Genomic DNA, 19583 nt, shown 5'->3' on the forward strand with positions numbered 1-19583 from the left:
CCATAGACTGTAGGGTCTTGTTGGAATAGTTTTAAAATAATGATCAGTTAACTGCCACTTACCCTTTCATCTTTAATAAGTTTAGTGCTTTTGTTATTTAATGTTTTCAACAGTGATTTGTGCTAACTTGATTTTTTAATTTTTTTTATTGTATTGATGCATTTTGTTTCATGTTGAATTCAATACATCTCTCTGTTTCCAGTTAACGTTTTCTAAATCATTGACTATGATTTTCTTCCATTGGACTTTGTCCAGTATAGTGAGGACATATGGACATATACTTGAGAATAATTATTGAAACCCATTGCTTAGGAGAATAGATATTTCTGTGGTCAAGTTCATTGCACATCAAATTTCTGTTACATGAATTCTTGCCCCATTATTATATTTCTATGTATAAAATTAAAAATATATTTAACTGGAAGAAAATAAGATCTTGAGTATAATGAAATTATACTTACATATTTGGTTAAGCTTATGAACCATATAAAATACAGAAATAATGTTTTTCTCATAAAATACATAACTAGCAATTCTCAAAATATTCATAATGGTAATATTTTACAAATGCCAAAAAATAAATACATTAAATCCTAAAAGATAGTCTAGTTTGGCAAGATTATTTTTAAAAATTCTGCCTCGCATGTGACAGCAGTCATTTAACAATTTATCATTTATTTGTTTAAAGTCTGTATCATGTCTAAGTTTAAACTCAAGATTAGTATTGTAAATGTTTCTTGTTTCTCATAACTTTAGCCTATATAGCTCTTTCCAGTCATGCTTGCTATTTAAGACAATGACAATGTTGTCTTTCAGCACTAAATGTTGTGTCACATAAGGCCGACAGCCATTTTAGACTGAGTGTTTTGGAGCATCAATGCCTTAGTGGAATCAACACTGATGCAGGGCCTGGTTCTCAATAATGCATATTTAGAAACTTAAAAAAAAACAGGTTATTCCCAAATGGCTAATTTTATTAAAAATATTCTAGTTATATTCACAGGAGAATGATTTATTAAATATATGCCAAATTGTTAATTCCTAATAACAGGTATATTTGGCAGAGATAATAAGATACATTCAGGAATCCCAAACAGAGAAAGTTGCTTAGTGAATACAGAATCTGGACAAGGAAATTGAGTGTTACCAAGCTGATGATAACTTCATCTAATATGTTCTAGAGTGGGAGCCTTTTTCATGCTTACAAAAATTCTGTGACAATAAGTGGTGATTAGTGGAGAAAGAGGATCTCTTTTGCAGTGTTGGTGGGAATGCAAACTGGTGCAGCCACTCTGGAAAACAGTTTGGAGGTTCCTCAAAAAATTAAAAACAGAGCTACCCTATGACCCAGCAATTGCATTGCTAGGTTTTATCCAAGGGAAACAGGTGTGCTGTTTCAAAGGGGCACATACACCCCAATGTTTATAGCAGTGCTATCGACAATAGCCAAAGAATGGAAAGAGCCCAAACGTCCATTGACAGATGAATGGATAAAGAAGATGTGGTATATATACATGATGGAGTATTATTTGGCAATCAAAAAGAATAAAATCTTGCCATTTGCAACTACATGAATGGGACTAGAGGGTATTATGCTAAGTGAAATTAGTCAGAGAAAGACAAATATCATATGGCTTCACTCATATGTGGAATTTAAAACACTAAACAGATGAACATAAGAGAAGGGAACCAAAAATAATATAAAAACAAGGAGGGGGACAAAATATAAGAGACTTAAATACAGGGAACAAACTGAAGGTTGCTGGTGGGGTTGTGGGTGGGCGGATGGGCTGAATGGGTAAGGGGCATTAAGGAAGACACTTGTTGGGATGAGCACTGGGTGTAATACATAGGGGATGAATCACTGGAATCTACTCCTGAAATTATTATTGCATTATATGCTAATGAACTTGGATGTAAATTTAAAAATAAATTAGTACATTAAAAAAAGTGATTAAAATCAGAGTATGGTAGAGATACATTCTTTTTATCCACTCTTCTCTTTCAATACTTATCAGTCATATACACACAAATCCTTCTATATTACATAATAGACTTTCTCATGATAAACATATTTTCTAGGATCCATCTGAAAGGAATATTTCCTTTTTCAAGGAGCCCTGTAAGTGTTTTGCTGAGATTTGGGAAACAATCTAATCTTACCAGCGGTTTATTTTGTATTCTTCTAGATGTGTCTCCTCCCTCCTCTTCCTCCCATTACACTTTCCATAGATGTCTAACTTTATCTAGGTTATCAGTCACTTAGGGTTAAGTGCTGTGATCCTTAACAGTCCTTAAAATCTCTGAGGTCTAAAACAACAAAGGTTATTTCTCAATTAGCTTATATGTACCTGTCTTGTTCGTTAGGCTCTGCTCCCAGTTTTGTTCAGCCAGAGAAGTAGGCTAATAGATCACCCCTCATCTGGAATACTATTGTCATGGTAAGGGAAGGAAATGCATTTAATTGTACACTTCCTCTTAAAGGCTTTCATTTGAAAGTGATATGCATCAATTCTAATAACATTTCATTGGTTAAAGCAAGTCATATGGTCATGCTTATCCTCAAAGGAATAGGAAAGCACAATTCTACCATGTGCTTGAAAGAGGAGAACTGGAAATATCCTTGAACAACAATAATAAATACCACATCTAGTCATTTTGATTAATATTTTAACTTCTCAAGAGTGATATTTTCTGACCTAGTTCTCAAATTCAGGGCTCAATCACTCAACAAATATTCATTTAAGTGTCAAGTTTTTCAATATGCTTTTCTAAGCTCTGTGGGTGATACAAAGATGAAACAAGTATAGATCTAAAGACTCTTCTATAATAGAGTATAATAGCCCTCTTATAGCACTTGGTATTTTTTTTAAGTTTTTATTTATTTATTTATTTTGAAAGAGAGAGGGAGAGAGAGAGTCCCAGGCAGGCTCCATGCTGTCAGTGCAGAGCCTGATGAGGGGCTCATACTCACGAACTGTGAGATCATGATCTGAGCCAAAACCAAGAGTTGGGACACTTAACCAACTGAGCTACCCAGGCGCCCTTAGCACTTGATATTTCTGCTTCATAGCTCTTAGGAAGTGGTTATTAATTATTTCTGTAAGCATTTATCTAATACTGTTTCCTCTGCTAGTTTATAAATTCTATATAGGATACAGACTGTATCTATTTTCATGTCAACATTCTCAACAGCAACCACCATGCCTGTAGGCAATGTTTGATGATCATGTGTTGAATAAATTATAGAAGAAGAAAACTATAGTGGAAGTCAAAGATGGAGACATTCCTTCCAAACAAATTTATATCTTATTTAGATCTGTAACTCCCTCAGCACTGACAGTATTTATGTGGTCACAGTTTTGATTTGCAATAATGTCCTTACACAGGAGAGACTATGCTTATTTTATTTAATTTTACATCCCCAAGCACTAGCCCAGTGCCTGACACACGGTAGGAGCTCAGTAAATACTTGACTCAGTGAAGCAAAAGAGGTAAGCTCCAAGGACCACTAAAATAAATAACTGCTAAAAGACCACTGTTTTGTAAGTCACTAAACTGTGCTTCCATCAACAGGTACATTAATAACATATGGTTTAATCTTCTAAAACGCGAGTGTTCTACACAGTTGTTTTTTATAGACTAGCGGATGAGTGGTTTTATAATTGGACAAAATTCTGATTGCATCTGACACGAACTGGGCAATAGAGTTTTAGCTGATGACCTACAGTAGCTGGAAACAGACCTTATGCCGGGAGCCCAAGCAGAGAATAAAAAGAGGGAAGTTTGTCTCACATTCTGTACATTTGGGGCTAGGCTTGTAGAATGGATTTGTAACTCCATTCATATACACTCTTTATATATGAGCATATAATATTCTGACATTTCCATTAACCAAGGAGATGTAAAAATATGTACAGTTAACCATACTGTAATGAATGCTCTTTTCTGAAGATGAATATAGTACACAGATTATAGGCTTTTGGTGTTACAGTAAACCAAATACCTATATATCATTCTGTATGTGAGGGACAGGGTGTCACTTGGTTTAACCTCAACTGAGGAAATGAAAACCACCTTCTAATGGGCTTTTATTATATTCTAAACATATTTACTTTGATGGTTCTCCAAGGAACATTAAGCCCCTGAGACTTCCTTACATTTCTGAAATTATATTTCAAGGCCCCAGACACCAATGACACCAATTACATGTCTGTAAATTGCCGTGCCATATACAGCTATACATATAAATGATTTAACGGGGGATTTTCAATATAAACATTGCTAAAACATAATTATTATGAGCTTAGTTGTTAAAATGCCAAGTATTTGGAAAAAAATAACTAACTTTCCTAAAGAATCTTTCATTATTTTTGAAAATTTGTTGGAGGGTTTTGTTTGAAGTTAACCAAAATATTTCTTTAACCTCGACTTTAAACAGTAGGAATTTATGGGGATAGTAGATTTTTTTAAATTAAGAAACAAGTGAAAAGAAATGCTTAAAAACATGAGGACAATTAAACAATAACCATTAATGTGAATAGTAGAAACCTGATTGTGGTTATTTAGGGATAGTCCCATATATATATATATAAAGTATACCACTTATCAAGAGACAAAAAAAAAAAAAAAAGAAAAGAAAAAAAAAAGCCCAGATGAACAGGAAATTCTTGAAGTTCTGCCCAATTACTTGGCATGAACATTGGAAAATTCTAAATCTGGGAAGTTTATTATAAGAATCTTTTTGTTTCTATATAAAATCATGTACATATAAGTCAGGAGTCAGAGCCAGTACATTTGTTGTTTTTGGTAATGATTAAAATTTTTACAGCCTTGGGGGCGCCTGGGTGGCTCTCAGTTGAGCGTCCAACTTTTGATTTCAGCTCAAGTCATGATCCTAGGGTCGTGGGATCAAGCCCTATGTCGGGCTTTGTGCTGAGCATGAAGCCTGCTTAGGATTCTCAGATTCTCTCTCTCTCTCTTTCTCTGTCTCTCTCTCCCTGCCCCTCCCCTGCCGCTGTTCCTCTACCCTGCTCAAGCTGTCTCTCTCTCTCTAAAATAAAATTAAAAAAAAAAATTACAACCTTGAGTAACAGAAATAAACCTCTTGCATATCTTTTTTATTTGGAAAATGCTGATTGGATATATGACTATATTCTCCCCCCCACCCCGGGTTAGGATTTTATTAATGCTATTGGAATTTTGCAGATACAGGCATTTTATTATGCTTCGCTTTATTGTGCTTTGCAGATATAGCGCCTTTTTTAAAAATTGAAGGTCTGTGACACCTTTGCATGAACCAAGTCTATCAGCACCATTTTTCTAACAGCATTTGCTCATTTTGTGTCTCTGTATCACATCTTGGTAACTCTCACACTATTTCAAACTTTTCATTATTATTATATTTGTTATGGTGATCTGTGATCAGTGATTATGATTTGCTGAAAGCTCAGATAATGGTTAGCATTTTTTAGCAATAAAGTTTTCAAATTAAGTTTTTTGTTTTAGAGATAATGTTCTTGCACACTTAATAGAGTTCAGTATAGTGTAAATGCAACTTTTATATACATTGAGAAATCAAAAAAAATAATTTGACTTGCTTTATTGTAATATTTATTTATTGTGGTGCAGTATCTTGAAGCTGTGCCTGTGCTACAATAATTTTGCTGCTGGATAAATGAGAACTTTGATTAATGAAGTATCAGGCAAGGACAAACCACCTGGGTGAACCATGGATACCTATCTCCATTTTAGAAAAGGCTTATCAGCTGTTCCTAGGAGATTGTGTATATAAGAATAGTCAGTTCTTTTGGAAAGCAAGTTCTTTATCTAATCCCCTTTGCAGATCTCTTTAGAATATTTTTTCCATATCTTATGAAATCTAGATGTACTATGCCCATTTCATGTATTTTATAGTGCCAAAGAATGAAACAAAGAGCTTTAAAGAATTTTTTTTTCTTTTCCAAAGCTGAGTTAATTTTCTTGCAAGCAAGGGAACTCATATCAATAAAGAAATTCACCCGAGTAGTTCACTGAAGGAAAAAGGCTTGGTTTCTGAACTGTGAGAAATAGGGTTTCCTGGTTATGCTCTTTAAAATTGAAAACACACTTTCTAGAAAGAACAGAATGAGTCCAGTGTTCAGTGCTGGCTGATGCCTAAAGTAGTCCATTATCATTGGTCAGGAAAGATGCTTCAGTTATGGCATGCTGGTTTGCTCACAGTTCATGTCCTTCAATAGTTTTAGCGGGTTACCACCACTTGCAATAAAATAAGATACAGCGTTTGCTTTGATATCTCCTAAATGCTGCTGCATGTGAAAGATTTCCCCCTTATAATAGCAGTTCTATATGAAGAAAGAAATTGAAGTTTTGGCACCCATTCTTTTTTTTTTTTTTTTTTGAGTCATTTGGCTTCTAATGATAATCATAGCTTTCTCTTAGATTTCAAGGCAAATATGTCTGATCCTCTTTCTCTAATCTGAACATTTCTACTCTTTGGCTGAGAAAACTGGGATAAATTTACAATTAAGTTGTCACCATGTGCTTCAAATATTAATGTTGTCCCTTTTCCTCATCATCATTTTCTTCATATATAAACTGAGCTCTCCATAATCTATTTCATATTCTTTAGTTCATTCTAACAGATTCTTGTTGTTTTGCCCGGTGTCGGGCCAGTGTCTGGTCCCACTGAAGATAACTAAATGAGAGACTGATGGAAACTAAGATCAAACATATCAAAGATCCCAGCGCACCAGGCTATATTTGAGCCAAAGGAAGAACCTGAGTTTTGCCAAGAAGATCCTATTTCCAAATGAGGTCATACTCTGACATATTGGGAGGTAGGACTTCAATATACCTCTTTGGAGAGACACAATTCAACCAATAGCACACTCAAAAAGAGAAGCTGGGTTCAATGGTTAGGGGTACCTAAGAGGGGTACCTAAGAGGGTAAGAGGGGTTACCCTTCTTTGAGGCTGTATTATCTAGGCTAAGAACTAAAAGGTAGATTTGCATGAAGGGTCTGAACAAGAGTGTTCTTGGCTGGGAGAATGGCGCATAAAAAAGGTCACTGGTCAGAAAAAGGCCTTGGTTGTTTCCTCAGAGAACAAAAATATGGCCACTATGTGGATGGACCACAAAGAGCCAAGGAAGGAGAAAGGGGAGATGACATTGGAAGGTATAGGCAGGAGATAGGCCAGCAGGGCATTTTCCTAAAGTTATGGAGTTTAGAATTTATTTCCAGTGAATAGGAAGCTATTGAAAAACACAGATCTGACATATATATATTTAAGTTTATTTATTTATGTAAGTAATCTCTACACCCAACATGGGGCTCAAACTCACAACCCCGAGATCAAGGGTTTCATGCTCTTCTGGCTGAACTAGCCAGGCACCCCTGAGTTATACTTTAAAGATTATTTTGGCTGCCATCTGGTGAGTAGATTGTGGCAGAGCAAGAGTGGAAGTCGGGAGGTCCTCTGTATAGCATGGCTTTCTAGATTGAGATGCAAAGAAATGCGAGACACACACTTATCTTCAAGGTCAGAGCAATGTGCTTGGGGGAAACAACACAATTACACATAAACAGATATTAAATGACTTAAGATATTATAGTCTGTGTTTTAGATGAATGATGTTCACTCTCAGCATGCGTTATTGAGTATCTATTAGATGTTAGGCACTGTGTTGGTTATTGGAAACTAATGAAGGCTACAATAAGTGTGTTAGAATCTATTGGGTGAGACAAGTATGAGCTAAATGTAGAAATGGTTATCGCATCTGGTGGGGAACATGAACGAGGAAGTGGTCAATTCTGTTTAATAAACAGGTCAGAAAAGAACGAAGGAGGGAGACACTTTCTCTGACTCTTATACAAGTACCTATATTTATCTGGCCAATAAGTTGGAAGACACTAGGGTACAAAAAGGGAGAGGAATGGGGGGAAGCCATACCAGGCAAAAAGGGAGGATTGGACAAAGGTTAATGTGTGTGATGAAGCAAGGCACATTTGGGGACTTTAAGACTTATATGAGCCCACAGCAAGAGTTTGGAAGAAAACTATATGGGTTGAAGATTTTAATTTTAATTTTGTATGGCTTTCTAGGATGTCTCTTTTCTATGTGTGGAGAGTCTTCCACTGTATGAGTTGAGAAGGCAAAGTCCCATCTTCCATTTTGAAAGGTCTCTCTGAACCCTAACAATTGGAGTTGGGGTGAGATGCTTTGGAGGGGACAGTGCCATCTAATATCCAGTGGTAGTGGAGCTGACAGTGTGGAGCCAGTGGCAGTGCCCAGTATCCTTAATGGCAGTAGTCCCTCACTGACCTGATGTCCTTGTAGCCAGAGGCTGGGCATGGCCACACAGCTTTATTTCTGCTGGCTTCCACAAGCCTTGTCCTTCAAATTTACTGTTGACTCAGAACCACTTGAATTATTTCAGTAGGTTCTTTTTCAGCAACACTTAGCTAGAGTTGGTTTGCTAAGAACTCTGAGTGATATAGAGTGGAATAGAATGAGTTGGGCAGGAGTGAGGTGATGTTGCGCCTTGCATGCCTTGTAAAATATAGCCTTTATCCTCAAGGTAATGAGAGGCCTTTTAAAAAATTAAGTACTTTTTTAATTAAGCTTTTATTTATTTTTATTTTTTTAAGTTTATTTATTTATTTTGAGAGGGACAGAAACAGCATGAATGGGGGAGGGACAGAGAGAGAGGATGAGAGAGAGAATCCCAAGCAGGCTCCACACAGAGCCTGATGCAGGGCTGGAACCCATGAAACCATGAGATCATGACCTGAGCCGAAACCAAGAGTTGGATATTTAACAGACCAAGCCACCCAGGTGCCCCTAAATTAAGCTTTTAATTTTGACATAATTGTGGATTTGTATTTGATAGAAATAATAGAGATCTTGTGGATCCTTTGCCTTGCTTCCCTCAATAATGACATCTTACAAAACCATGGTACTATATCTCAACTCTGATATTGCATAGATACAACCAAGATACAGAATATTCCATCATCATGAAAATCCTCATGTTATCCTTTTATAGTCCTATCCACTCCCTTCTCACCTCCACCTGCTCCTTCACCCCTGGCAACTACTAATGGAATCTCCATTTTTATAATTTTGCCATTTCAGGATGTCTTATGTTATTACATAAATGGAATCATACAATAAGTAACCTTTTGAGATCAGCTTTTTTTCACTTAACATAATTTCCCGCAGATGATCCAGGTTGCTGTGTATATCAGTAGTTGGCCCATTTAATTGTTGTACAGTATTCCACAGTATGTACATAGCCCTGTTTGTTTAACCTTTCACCCACTGAAGGACGGTTGGGTTGTTTTCAGTTTGGAGCTGTTATGAATAAAGCTGCTGGAAACATTTGTGTACAAGGTTTTGTATGAACATGAATTTTCATTTCTCAGGGATAAATGTCTAATTGTATAACAGCTATTTCATACGGTGGTTACATGTTTAGTTTTCTAAGAAACTGACAAACTGTTATCCAGAGTGACTGTACCGTTTTACATTTCCACCAGCAGTATGTGAGTGATCTAGTTTCTCCATATCCTTACCATCCTCATTTGGTTGTCTTATTTTTTATTTTAGCCATTCTGATAGGTGTGTAGTGATAATCTCATCATGGTTTTAATTTGCCTTTCCTGAGGGCTGATGATGCTGAACATCTTTTTATATGCTTATTTTCCATCTGTATATTTTCTTTGGTTAAATGTCTGTTCATATCTTGTACCCATTTCCAAATTGGAGTGTTTGTTTTATTACTGTTGAATTTGAGGAGCTCTTTGTAGACTAGATATTAGTCTTCTGTCAGATACATGATTTGCAAATATTTTATATATCTTCTCTCAGTCTGTAGCTTATATTTTCCTCCCCTTAACAGGGTCCCTTGAGAACAAAAATTTTACTTTTGGTAAATACAATTTATGAATTTTCCTTTTATGGATAGTACTTCAGGTGTTAAGTCTAAGAACATTTTGTGTAACCCTAGATCCTGAAGATTTTCTTTTAAATGTTTTTTCTAAAAGTTTTATCGTTGTACAATTTATATTCAAGTTCATTATATATTTTGAGTTAATTTTTATGTAAGATATAAGACTTAGGTTGAAGTTCATTTGTTTTGTCTGTGCATGTCCAATTGGTCAAGTGCCATCTTGAAAAAATTACCTTTTCTCAATTGAATTACTTTTCCACCTTGGTCCAAAATCAGTTGGGCATATTCGTGTGGGTCTCTTTCTGGGTTCTCTATTCTATTTCACTGGTCTATTTGTCTGTTCTTCTGACGATTCTGATTGCCATCCTGATTGCCGAAGCTATGTAATATCTTGGATACCAGGTAGACTGATTACTCCTACTTTATTCTTCTCTTCATCAAAGCATTTTTAAAAGGGTGCAACACTCTGCCTACAGAGTGAAGGATCGTTGGAGAAGCACAGGATTGGAAAGAGGAAGATTATTAGAGAGTCAGAAAGAACCAAACGTGTTAAGTTCAGGTAGTATCAGCAGGGGAGAGAGGAAGTAGATAATGAGAGCAGATGCTAAACAGTTTTAATTCTTAGGATTTGTTCATTGATCAGCTAAGGGGGTAAGGAAAAAAGAGGAGTTTAGGGTGCTTCTTAAGATTCTAATTTGACATGATTTTGACTGAGGCAGAGAAAATATAAAAATGGAAGGTTTTGAGAGAATCATAATGAATGTTATTTTGGATCTGTTTAATTTGGAATCGAAATGCCTTTGCACTCTGTATCGACCATAATTATACAGTTTAGTATCTCAACAGATCAAATTGGGATGGAGGTGGAGGTTTGAGAGTTATCAGCAATTAGAGCCATAGATGCAGAGGGCAAGGCCACACAGTGGTATGTATACCCAGTGAAGGTTTCTAGCCAAGGCTCCCAGTTAACATTCATTCTGAGGGATAGGTGGAGGAAGACCAACCAGCAAGGTACTGAAAAGAATTGTCAAATAAAGGAGAAAATCAAGAAAACAGTGTTGTAAGAGGCTTAAAACAACAATCTTTGTCAGTGAAGAGTGGTCAAATGGAATGAGGATGGAAAAGGAGTGATTTGATTTGGCAAACGCAAGATGTTGGTGACATCAAGTGGACCAAGTTCATTGATGTAGCGTGAGGTGAAGCCAGATTGCAGTCCAAGGGGGAAAGGAAGAGAAAAATGGGAAAGAGGGAACATTCACTATTCTCTGAGAAATGTGGCTGAAGAAAGAAGGAGAGAGGCAGGGTGGTACCTACAGTGGGAGAAAGGATTTAACAATTGTTTTCTTTTTTCTCCTTTCCCCCCCTTTCTTTTGTTTTCTTTTTCTTTTATTCTTTTCTTTTTAATGCTTGAGAGGCTTAAGCTTGATTATAGGCTTTGAGGAAGGCACCAACTAAGAAAGGCAAGAAGAGAGCTAATTGATGGATCAGACACTACAAAGAAATAATACCAAGAGCACGGGACAGGAGATTTAACCATCTTTTCTGTCACTGAAAGCATATCGATTAGAATCAGTCTTAGGTACATATAATAAAGAGTCAAAAGAATTATCTCCTATGTAGATAACAGATAATTTGTCTCCCATATTGCAAACAAGTCTGAAGGTAGGTACTCCTAAGATACAACTTCTTTTTATCTTTTTGCTCTTTACATTTTTAAGGTCACCTTATGGTCCAAGATGTCTGCTGGAGGCCCAGCCATCTCATCTGAGTTCCAGGCAAGCAGAAAGAGAAAAGAGGAAAGGGGAAAAGAATTGACCTCCCAGCTAAGTCCAGCTCCTTTAAGGCACTTTCCTGAAACCCCACTTGAGGACTTCTGCTTACTTTTTTACTGGCCACTCCTAGCTGTGAGGAGGGCTGAGAAATGTAGTCTCTAGCTTTTACTTCTGTAAAAGTAAGGTTCTATTAGTAAGGAAAAATAAACTGGAAATTGGGTAGGGCGGCAGAAGCTTTTGTCTGAGGAGGAAAGAAAGTGCAAGGATTTACAGATGTAGATACATTTTTTTGATGCAAGAAAAGGAAATTGAATTGGTTAATGCTGAATATATTGGGGATTTCTGTGAATGTCTGCAGCAAGGTCATCATCAGAGAAAGAGGGTATCCACAGACACCCTGAGAAGAATGGTGGAAAATTTACAGTAGTTTTAGAGGAAAATGAAGGGAACAGCAGCTGACCAGACTAGCATATAAAAGAATGTTGAGCAGCGTTAAGGGCTTAGCAGGAGTTGGAGATCATTAATTTCTCCTGGTATAAAATTGAATAGCTGTGGGATTTTCTGTTGCAGTGTTCAGCACATAGGATACAGGAGCATGGTGAAATCCATTTCATGTTGTATGGGTGCTGGGTATGGGGGTTGCATAAGCTAGAAAAACTTGAGGGAAGGGAAAATTATGTTGGCAGAAATGGACACAGAAGGGCTAGAGGAGGTGTGGGACTTTTATTAAGATCTCAAAATGCAGGCAGGAGTCTATTGGGAGGGAAAGGAATATTAAGCAGAAGAATGACACAGGAGGTAGGAAGAGGTGGGAATGGACAAGACATGTTAGGAGACACAGTAAAGCAATGTGGTTGAGTGGGAGGGCTACAGGAAGGCCGTCATGGAAGGAGGGTATGGAAAGGGCACATCTGATAAAAATCAGGTAAAATACAAATTCTTTAGCCTCAAATTCCAAGTCATATCCTCCAGGCGGTGGAGATCTGATGAAGGTTATTGTGCAGGAGAGTAATTTAAGAAGATAATCATGGTAGCAGTTTGTTCCAAGGATGGGAGGGAGATTGGCTGAAGGAAAGAAAACTGGTCTAGTAGGCTAGCAAAGGAATCTGACATTCAGGAAACTGTAAGAGAGGAAAGAGGGATAGAGTCAAAGGACAGAAAGTCACACTCTCCTCTGGGCTCCCAGCCCTTCTCACACTAAGGAATTTTTGCTCTAAGTTGTGAATACTTGCATAATGTTGCTCTCACCCCAGTGGGACTCCAATGGGGTGTCTCTTTTTTCTTTTCTTTCTTTCTCTTTCTTCTTTCCTCCCACCCTCCCTTCTTTTCTTCCTTCCTTTTGTTTTCTTTTTTCTTTCCCTCCCTTCTTCCTTCCCTTTCTCCCTTCTGTATTCCTTTGTCCTTCCTCTTTCTTCTTTCTTTCTTTCTTTCTTTCTTTCTTTCTTTCTTTCTTTCTTTCTTTCTTTCTTTCTCAAATACATAGTATTTACTGCTTACATACTGGATGCTGTGCAAGGCACTGAAGATTCAGAGAAGGAAACATGATTCTCATGGGGAAAAGCACACAAGAGAACCAAGTGGAATTCAACAGTTCAACCAAGTAGAAGTGTGTGTCAGGTTTTGGGGGTACACAGAGTAGGAGACTCTATTCTATTGTGGGAGAGAGGTATCAATGGAATCCAGCCTGAGAAAATCACAAGGAAATCATCATGGGGGGAGGGAGTAGGGAAAGGGGGAAATAAAAGTGCAGGAAAGAGGGCTTCAGGAGCTAGCTGCTTGGGGAACCTGCATCACAGGGTTTGAGTGCAACAGTGAAGGGCCATGAAGTTGGAGAAATAAACAAGAATTGTCCCGTTTGTGTGTGTCCTGCTAAAGAATTTAGGCTTTATTCCAAACACATTAGAGGGTCCAGAAGGATTTGACACAGAAGAATGACATTAGCTTCTTTTTGGAGTCATCAAAAGTGAGAAGTTACAATCTCAGGGTTTGGAAACAGATGGAGACCAGGATGTTATTAATGGTGCAGTCACTGGTGGCTATGGGAGCTTGGGAAAGTTACCTAATCTCCCTAAGCCTCAGTTTCTTCTTTGAAATTGAAAAACAACCATCACCACTACCACAGCAACAGCAAAACTACCTTTCTCATAGGTATTATTGTTTTATTTTCTGAGAATTAAATGAATACCATTTGTCACATTCTTAGCACAGTGCCTGGTACATAGAAAGCCCTCAAACCTGATAGCTGCTTTTTACTAGCACACATATCACCTCCAGCATTATTACTATTGTAGAAATTGCTCTGGGAGTTGTATGCAGGTGAGTCAGAGGTAGGGGACAAGCTGGAGTAAGGGACACTGCTTAGGATACCTTTGGAATAATCTAAGGAAGAATATTCTATTTTTATTATTTGTTTTTGGTCCAGTACCCAGCTGTCATTCAGAAGGAATAAAAAAAGTTTATGGAATAAATGAAAAGGAAGACTGAGCAGAATTTAGTGATTGATTAGCTTAGAGAAACCAGGGGGACAGTAAAAGATGACTTCAAGGCTTCATGCTTGGGGGGCTGCAGAGTTCTGGTTCTGTTGACACAAGGAAAACACCCCTGGCTCTGCTTTCTCAGACCATTGCTCACCTGACATCTTTGGATGGTCAGCCGCTCTTCCAATTTCATTCATTAGCTCAGTGACTGTGTGTGCACATCTGCCACTTTGTCTTTTTCCAGAAAGCCTTGTCATAACCATAATGGAGGCATATTCAAATTTAAAAACTTCAAATTTTTGAAGTCTCAGATGCCACTTACAAATTGGTTCTAAATACCTCTCTCTGGTTGTTTCCAAATCTCATTTTATTTGTGGGTCATGTAGATGTCTCTGGAAAGACTATAGCATCCTATGCCTCTGTTTAGGGGCATTGATAGAATCCTTCACTTTTACGATAAATGTTGTGTTTGAAACCAAACATTCTTATGGCTTCTCAATATTATGTAATTGTCACTTTCTCTTCTTTTTATATACAGAATAATATTTTGGGTCTCATATCACAAACATACAACCAAAACTGGCTCAGCTTTTGGCTCTTCTTTTCCTGCTAAAATGGTACTTCTACTTTAACTCTGAAGACAGAGAAACCTGGGAATGTGACCTGAGATCTTGTTCTTAACCAAGTGATCTGTCCACCATGAATGCCTGATTTTAGTACAAGCCTAGAGCGGATGGAGCTGAAACCATGGTTCCCTATTGTTGTTTTCCTTTTTCCTTGAGTTTGATTATTCTGATTACTAAAAATGCCTTGCTGTTTGACAAAGAACAGGAATTTTGAGATTGCTCTGGGGCTAGGTTAGCCCAGTTCAAGGCTCTGCCAACATTTAGAGAGATTGTTTTTTAGAATGGAACTTTTTAAAAAATGTTTATTTTTTTATTTTTGAGAGAGAGAGAGAGAGAGAGAGAGAGAGAGAACAAGCAGAGGAGGGGCAGAGAGAGAGAGGGAGACACAGAATCTGAAGCAGGCTCCAGGCTCTGAGCTGTCAGCTCAGAGCCTGATGCAGAACTCAAACCCACAAATTGTGAGATCATGACCTGAGCCCAAGTTGGACGCTTATCCCACTGAGCCACCCAGGCACCCCTAGAGTGTACCTTTTTAATAAGTGCCTTATATGAAAACAAGTGACACATCATAAATGAGTTGAGAGTGCTCTCTACTAGTGAAAATGGTGGAGGGTTGATCCATTCAAACTCTTTGCCCAGTTGTACTTGGGATCCAGGGCACACATCTGTGAGACAGCTCTCCCAGATAAGGGGAAGTAGAGCAAACCCCACTGCCTGTCAGGATGGCTGTCCTGATCTCAGCTTCACTAGATCCTGAGGTCCTGCCAAAGAATTTAGTAAGAACTCATGTAGACCTGGAGGCCAAAGTTGAACAGAAAGAGTCCCTGCAGTAGCACACATGTGGCCCTTCTTCTCCTTCTCTCTCCTTGTCCCCTAGTCTGTGTGTGTGTGTGTGTGTGTGTGTGTGTGTGTGTGTGTTTCAGAAATAGTACATAAGAGATGGGAAATTAAATGTCTCTGTGGGAAAAAGCAGTGTTTCAGGTTCTCAGCATTTTAGTCAGCTGCTGTCATATTTTTCCAGACTGTAAATGTATTTTGAAGCTATTAAAATCTATTCATAGTGATGAAAAAAGGTAGGAACTCAATGGTTCTTTCCCAATTGCTATTTGTCCAATAACAAATACCTAAACACTTTAATTAGCCTTTTTATTTCCCCTATGGCGGCAAAATAATCCTCCTCATCTATGTGGGGGAAACAAATCTGTGCTGGGAACATAGCAAGACAAAAACCTCCCTGGGCTAGTCTGTTTGTCCAAGAGTATGGATTTTGGCAGCTGCTTTAAGAGTTTGGCTCCCTGATGAGGGCGCTGGTCTCTTTTGGGTGTGGGAAAGGAAAGGTAGAGAGCCCGGGAATCTCTTTTAAATCACAGACAAAAGGAAACCAGGAAGTAAGGAGAAATTATTTCAGTCTGCTCATAGCTCAGGATGTTAAAGGCAGTAACCTCAGCTGGTTGGTTAATCATTAGCAAAAAGGAAAGAGCAGCGGAGGTCAGGACTGGCCAAACCACAGAGACGGACTTGAAGCAGGGAGAGAGCTCCTGGAAGAGGCAAGATGTGATCTTACCTGGTGTTAACCTCTTTCTCGTATTAACTTTTCCTTGGGACGTAAAGCAAGATGACTCTTTTCTGTTCCCAGACATTTGTCTAAATAAAGCCCTCTTAATTTTGTTTTTGCTGTGGGATTCCTAAGCAGACCAGAAGAAAAGGCATCTTCCCTGAGCGGCTGCCCAGCTCCTGCTCAGTTTTGCTCTAGGGCAGCCGCTCTGGCCACCAAAAGCAAGCAGGTGAGTGTCCCCAAGCGGGGCTCGCCGCAGGCAGATCTGCCCCATTGTTGTGAAACAGGGCTTTGCAAGCTCTCCGAAGCCAGGGGAATTGGTGCTGACTTCCAAGTTGCCCGGTGGAAGAAGAGAGTGGATCTGCAGAGACTGAAAGGAGAGGGAAAAGCCCCCTCTCCTCTCCTCCCTCCCAGGGCACCATGGGCAACATTTGTGTGAGGTTCTTGACGTACTTGAAGCCCTGTCTCCCATGCCTGTTCCAGGAGGCCGACAAGCCGGTGGTGATTGAGAACCCAGTGGCCCGCTGCTCCCCTGATGCTTGCAGGTCACAGAGTCAGGAGCTCAGGAGAAGCCGTGGTCACCACTTTGTGGCTCTGTTTGATTACCAGGCTCGGACTGCAGAGGACCTGAGCTTCCTTGCGGGCGACAAGCTCCAAGTCCTGGACACTTCCCAGGAGGGCTGGTGGTTCGCCAGGCACTTGGAGAAAAGGGTAGATAGCTCTGGGCAGCTGCTGCAGGGCTATATTCCTTCTAACTATGTGGCTGAGGACAGGAGCCTGCAGGCAGAGCTGTGAGTAGTACAAACCCATACTTTATTTCTCAACTCTCTGAGGGCGGGTAATGAGTTTTCCTTCTTATCTGCAACCCCCTAATTTCCAAAGAGCTACCCAGAAAGTATGAGGAAGTACTGGCAAGAACCTTTTAATTGAAACACACCTTTACTGTTAAGAGTGAAACTGGCAGGTAATTGTTGTTGAAATGACTTCTATTACCATATGTATACCCGTGGGCCCTGGGTGTTCATCAACATTAACAAATGGTGCATCTAATACTCTACCTTTTCTTTGGCTGTAAAATATGTCTCACTTTAAAAGAACTGCATTTCATTTGCAGGTATATCATATATATAAATCACACCTTCAAATCTAAAGTTCAGCTCTCTCTCTTTTAAAACTTTTGAAGCATCAACGCCCAACCGTAACTCTAATTTTAATCCCTTTTCATCCTGTTAGACACACACAGAGCCAATTAACATCAGGGTAGCATTTAGAAGATGCTAATTTTTCACTGCATTTTCCCAGTGAAATAATGACTAGACATTTTTCTTTGAGTTCCAGATATGGACTTAGGCTACACAAATTGTGATAGTTTGGGGTTTTATTATGATTAGAAACTGACCAGCTATAGATATTTAGTAAGTTTTAACAACAAAAACAAAAATATAATGGCTGTATTTCCCCAGAGGAGGAGATAATGACTAATCTGATATTTGGAAAAAAAATTGTATGATTATGGTGGACCCACAGAGGAAAATTTTATATACACCCATCCATCCATCCATGCAAGTGCCAGGCACAGCAGAGGCATGGTAAGTGGAGGAGGGGTAGGTTATGCTAGTGGTGGTTGAACATAAAGTAGATAAAGCACAGTCTTGACAATGGATACTTGAGGTTTGGTGGGTTGAGAAGCAATTGGGGACTATTACTGGCCCTAACTTTGTTACTGCCTGGTTCCAGTGAAACCCAAGACTGGGAATGTCTCCCAGGACTTATTTTATGGAATGTATCTTGGTAGAGGAACCACTGAGGATTCACTTATTTTCTCATATGTTTCTCTTTTTTATGAGAATTGCAGCATCCTTTACTGGCCTAAGGAATAAAATGGCAAGGAAGTGCCAATCAGGCAGTATTGCTGCATTCCAAACTCAAATACAAATACAAAAGGAAGGTTGGTAATTTTTGAGATTCTTTCCAACACTAGGAACCTATATGTGTTTAAAAAAAAAAGGGGGGGGGTCTTATTTTATGCCTAAATAGAAATGAATTGAAATCTAGACTTTTGATGAATGGAATTGATCAATTCTCAAATGAGAAAATCATCTGTTTGAACATGTATTTTCTGTGATAATCTATAGGAAATATCTTTATTTATTCACCAAATGCTTGCTTATGTGCATTTATGTTTTCACTACTATATGATTTATGGATATGGTATGATAATGTATGGTATTATGTATGTTTTAAATTCAGCAAAACATATGCACACTAGACAAATAAATACTAGAATATTAATACTAGAGCCTTGAATTCATAATCTAATATTTTTATCATTCTATTTATTTATTTTTTTCATCATGATAAGCAGACTCTTTAATTCCCATCTCCTATTTCCCCCATCTTCCCATCCACCTCCCCTCTGGTAACAACCAGTTTGTTCTCTATAGTTAAGAGTCTGTTTCTTGGTTTGTCTCTCTTTTTTTCTTTGCTTTTCTCTTCTGTTTCATAAATTTCATATGAATGAGATCATATGGTACCTGTCTTCCTCTGACTGATTGCACTTACATTATACTCTCTAGCTCTATCCATGCCATGTTGCAAATGGCAAGATTTCATTCTTTTCATGGGTGAATAATATTCCATTATATAAATGTATGAGATACATGTATATATATACATATGTACATGTATATACATGTATATGTATATATATGCATATACATGTATATGTATATATATGTATATATATACATATATCTCAGATACATATATCATATCTTTATCCATTCACTTATTGATGGATACTTGGGCTGCTTCCATAGTTTGGCTATTATAAATAATGCTGCAATAAATAAAGGAGTGCATGTATCCCTTTGAATTAGTGTTTTTGTATTTTTTGGGTAAGTACACAGTAGTATGATTACTACATTTTAGGGTAGTTTTATTTTTAGTTATTTGAGGAAGCTCCATACTGTTTTCCACAGTGGCTTCACCAGTTTGCATTCCCACCAGCTCTGCAAGAGGGTTCCTTATTCTCTACAACTAGGCCAACATTTGTTGTTTCTTGAGTTTTTGGCTTTATCCATTCTGACAGGTATGAGGTAATATCTCATTGTAGTTTTGATTTGCATTTTCCTGATGATGAGTGATGTTGAGCATCTTTTCATGTGTCTGTGGGCCATCTGTGTGTCTTTTTTGGAGA

General features: G+C 38.1%; 1 protein-coding gene across 1 annotated transcript in view; it reads left to right on the plus strand.

The window, feature by feature from the left end:
* Window positions 1–16286: 16286 nt before the first annotated feature.
* FRK (fyn related Src family tyrosine kinase) overlaps window positions 16287–19583 on the plus strand; it is a 107517-nt gene continuing 104220 nt past the window's right edge. The window contains exon 1 of the mRNA XM_015082834.3: window positions 16287–17175. Coding sequence (XP_014938320.3) covers window positions 16805–17175 — 371 coding nt within the window. The 5' untranslated portion in view covers window positions 16287–16804. The remainder of the gene's footprint in view (window positions 17176–19583) is intronic.

The sequence above is a fragment of the Acinonyx jubatus genome, chromosome B2 (genome assembly GCF_027475565.1).
Source record: "Acinonyx jubatus isolate Ajub_Pintada_27869175 chromosome B2, VMU_Ajub_asm_v1.0, whole genome shotgun sequence".
In the NCBI taxonomy this organism is placed as follows: Eukaryota; Metazoa; Chordata; class Mammalia; order Carnivora; family Felidae; genus Acinonyx; species Acinonyx jubatus.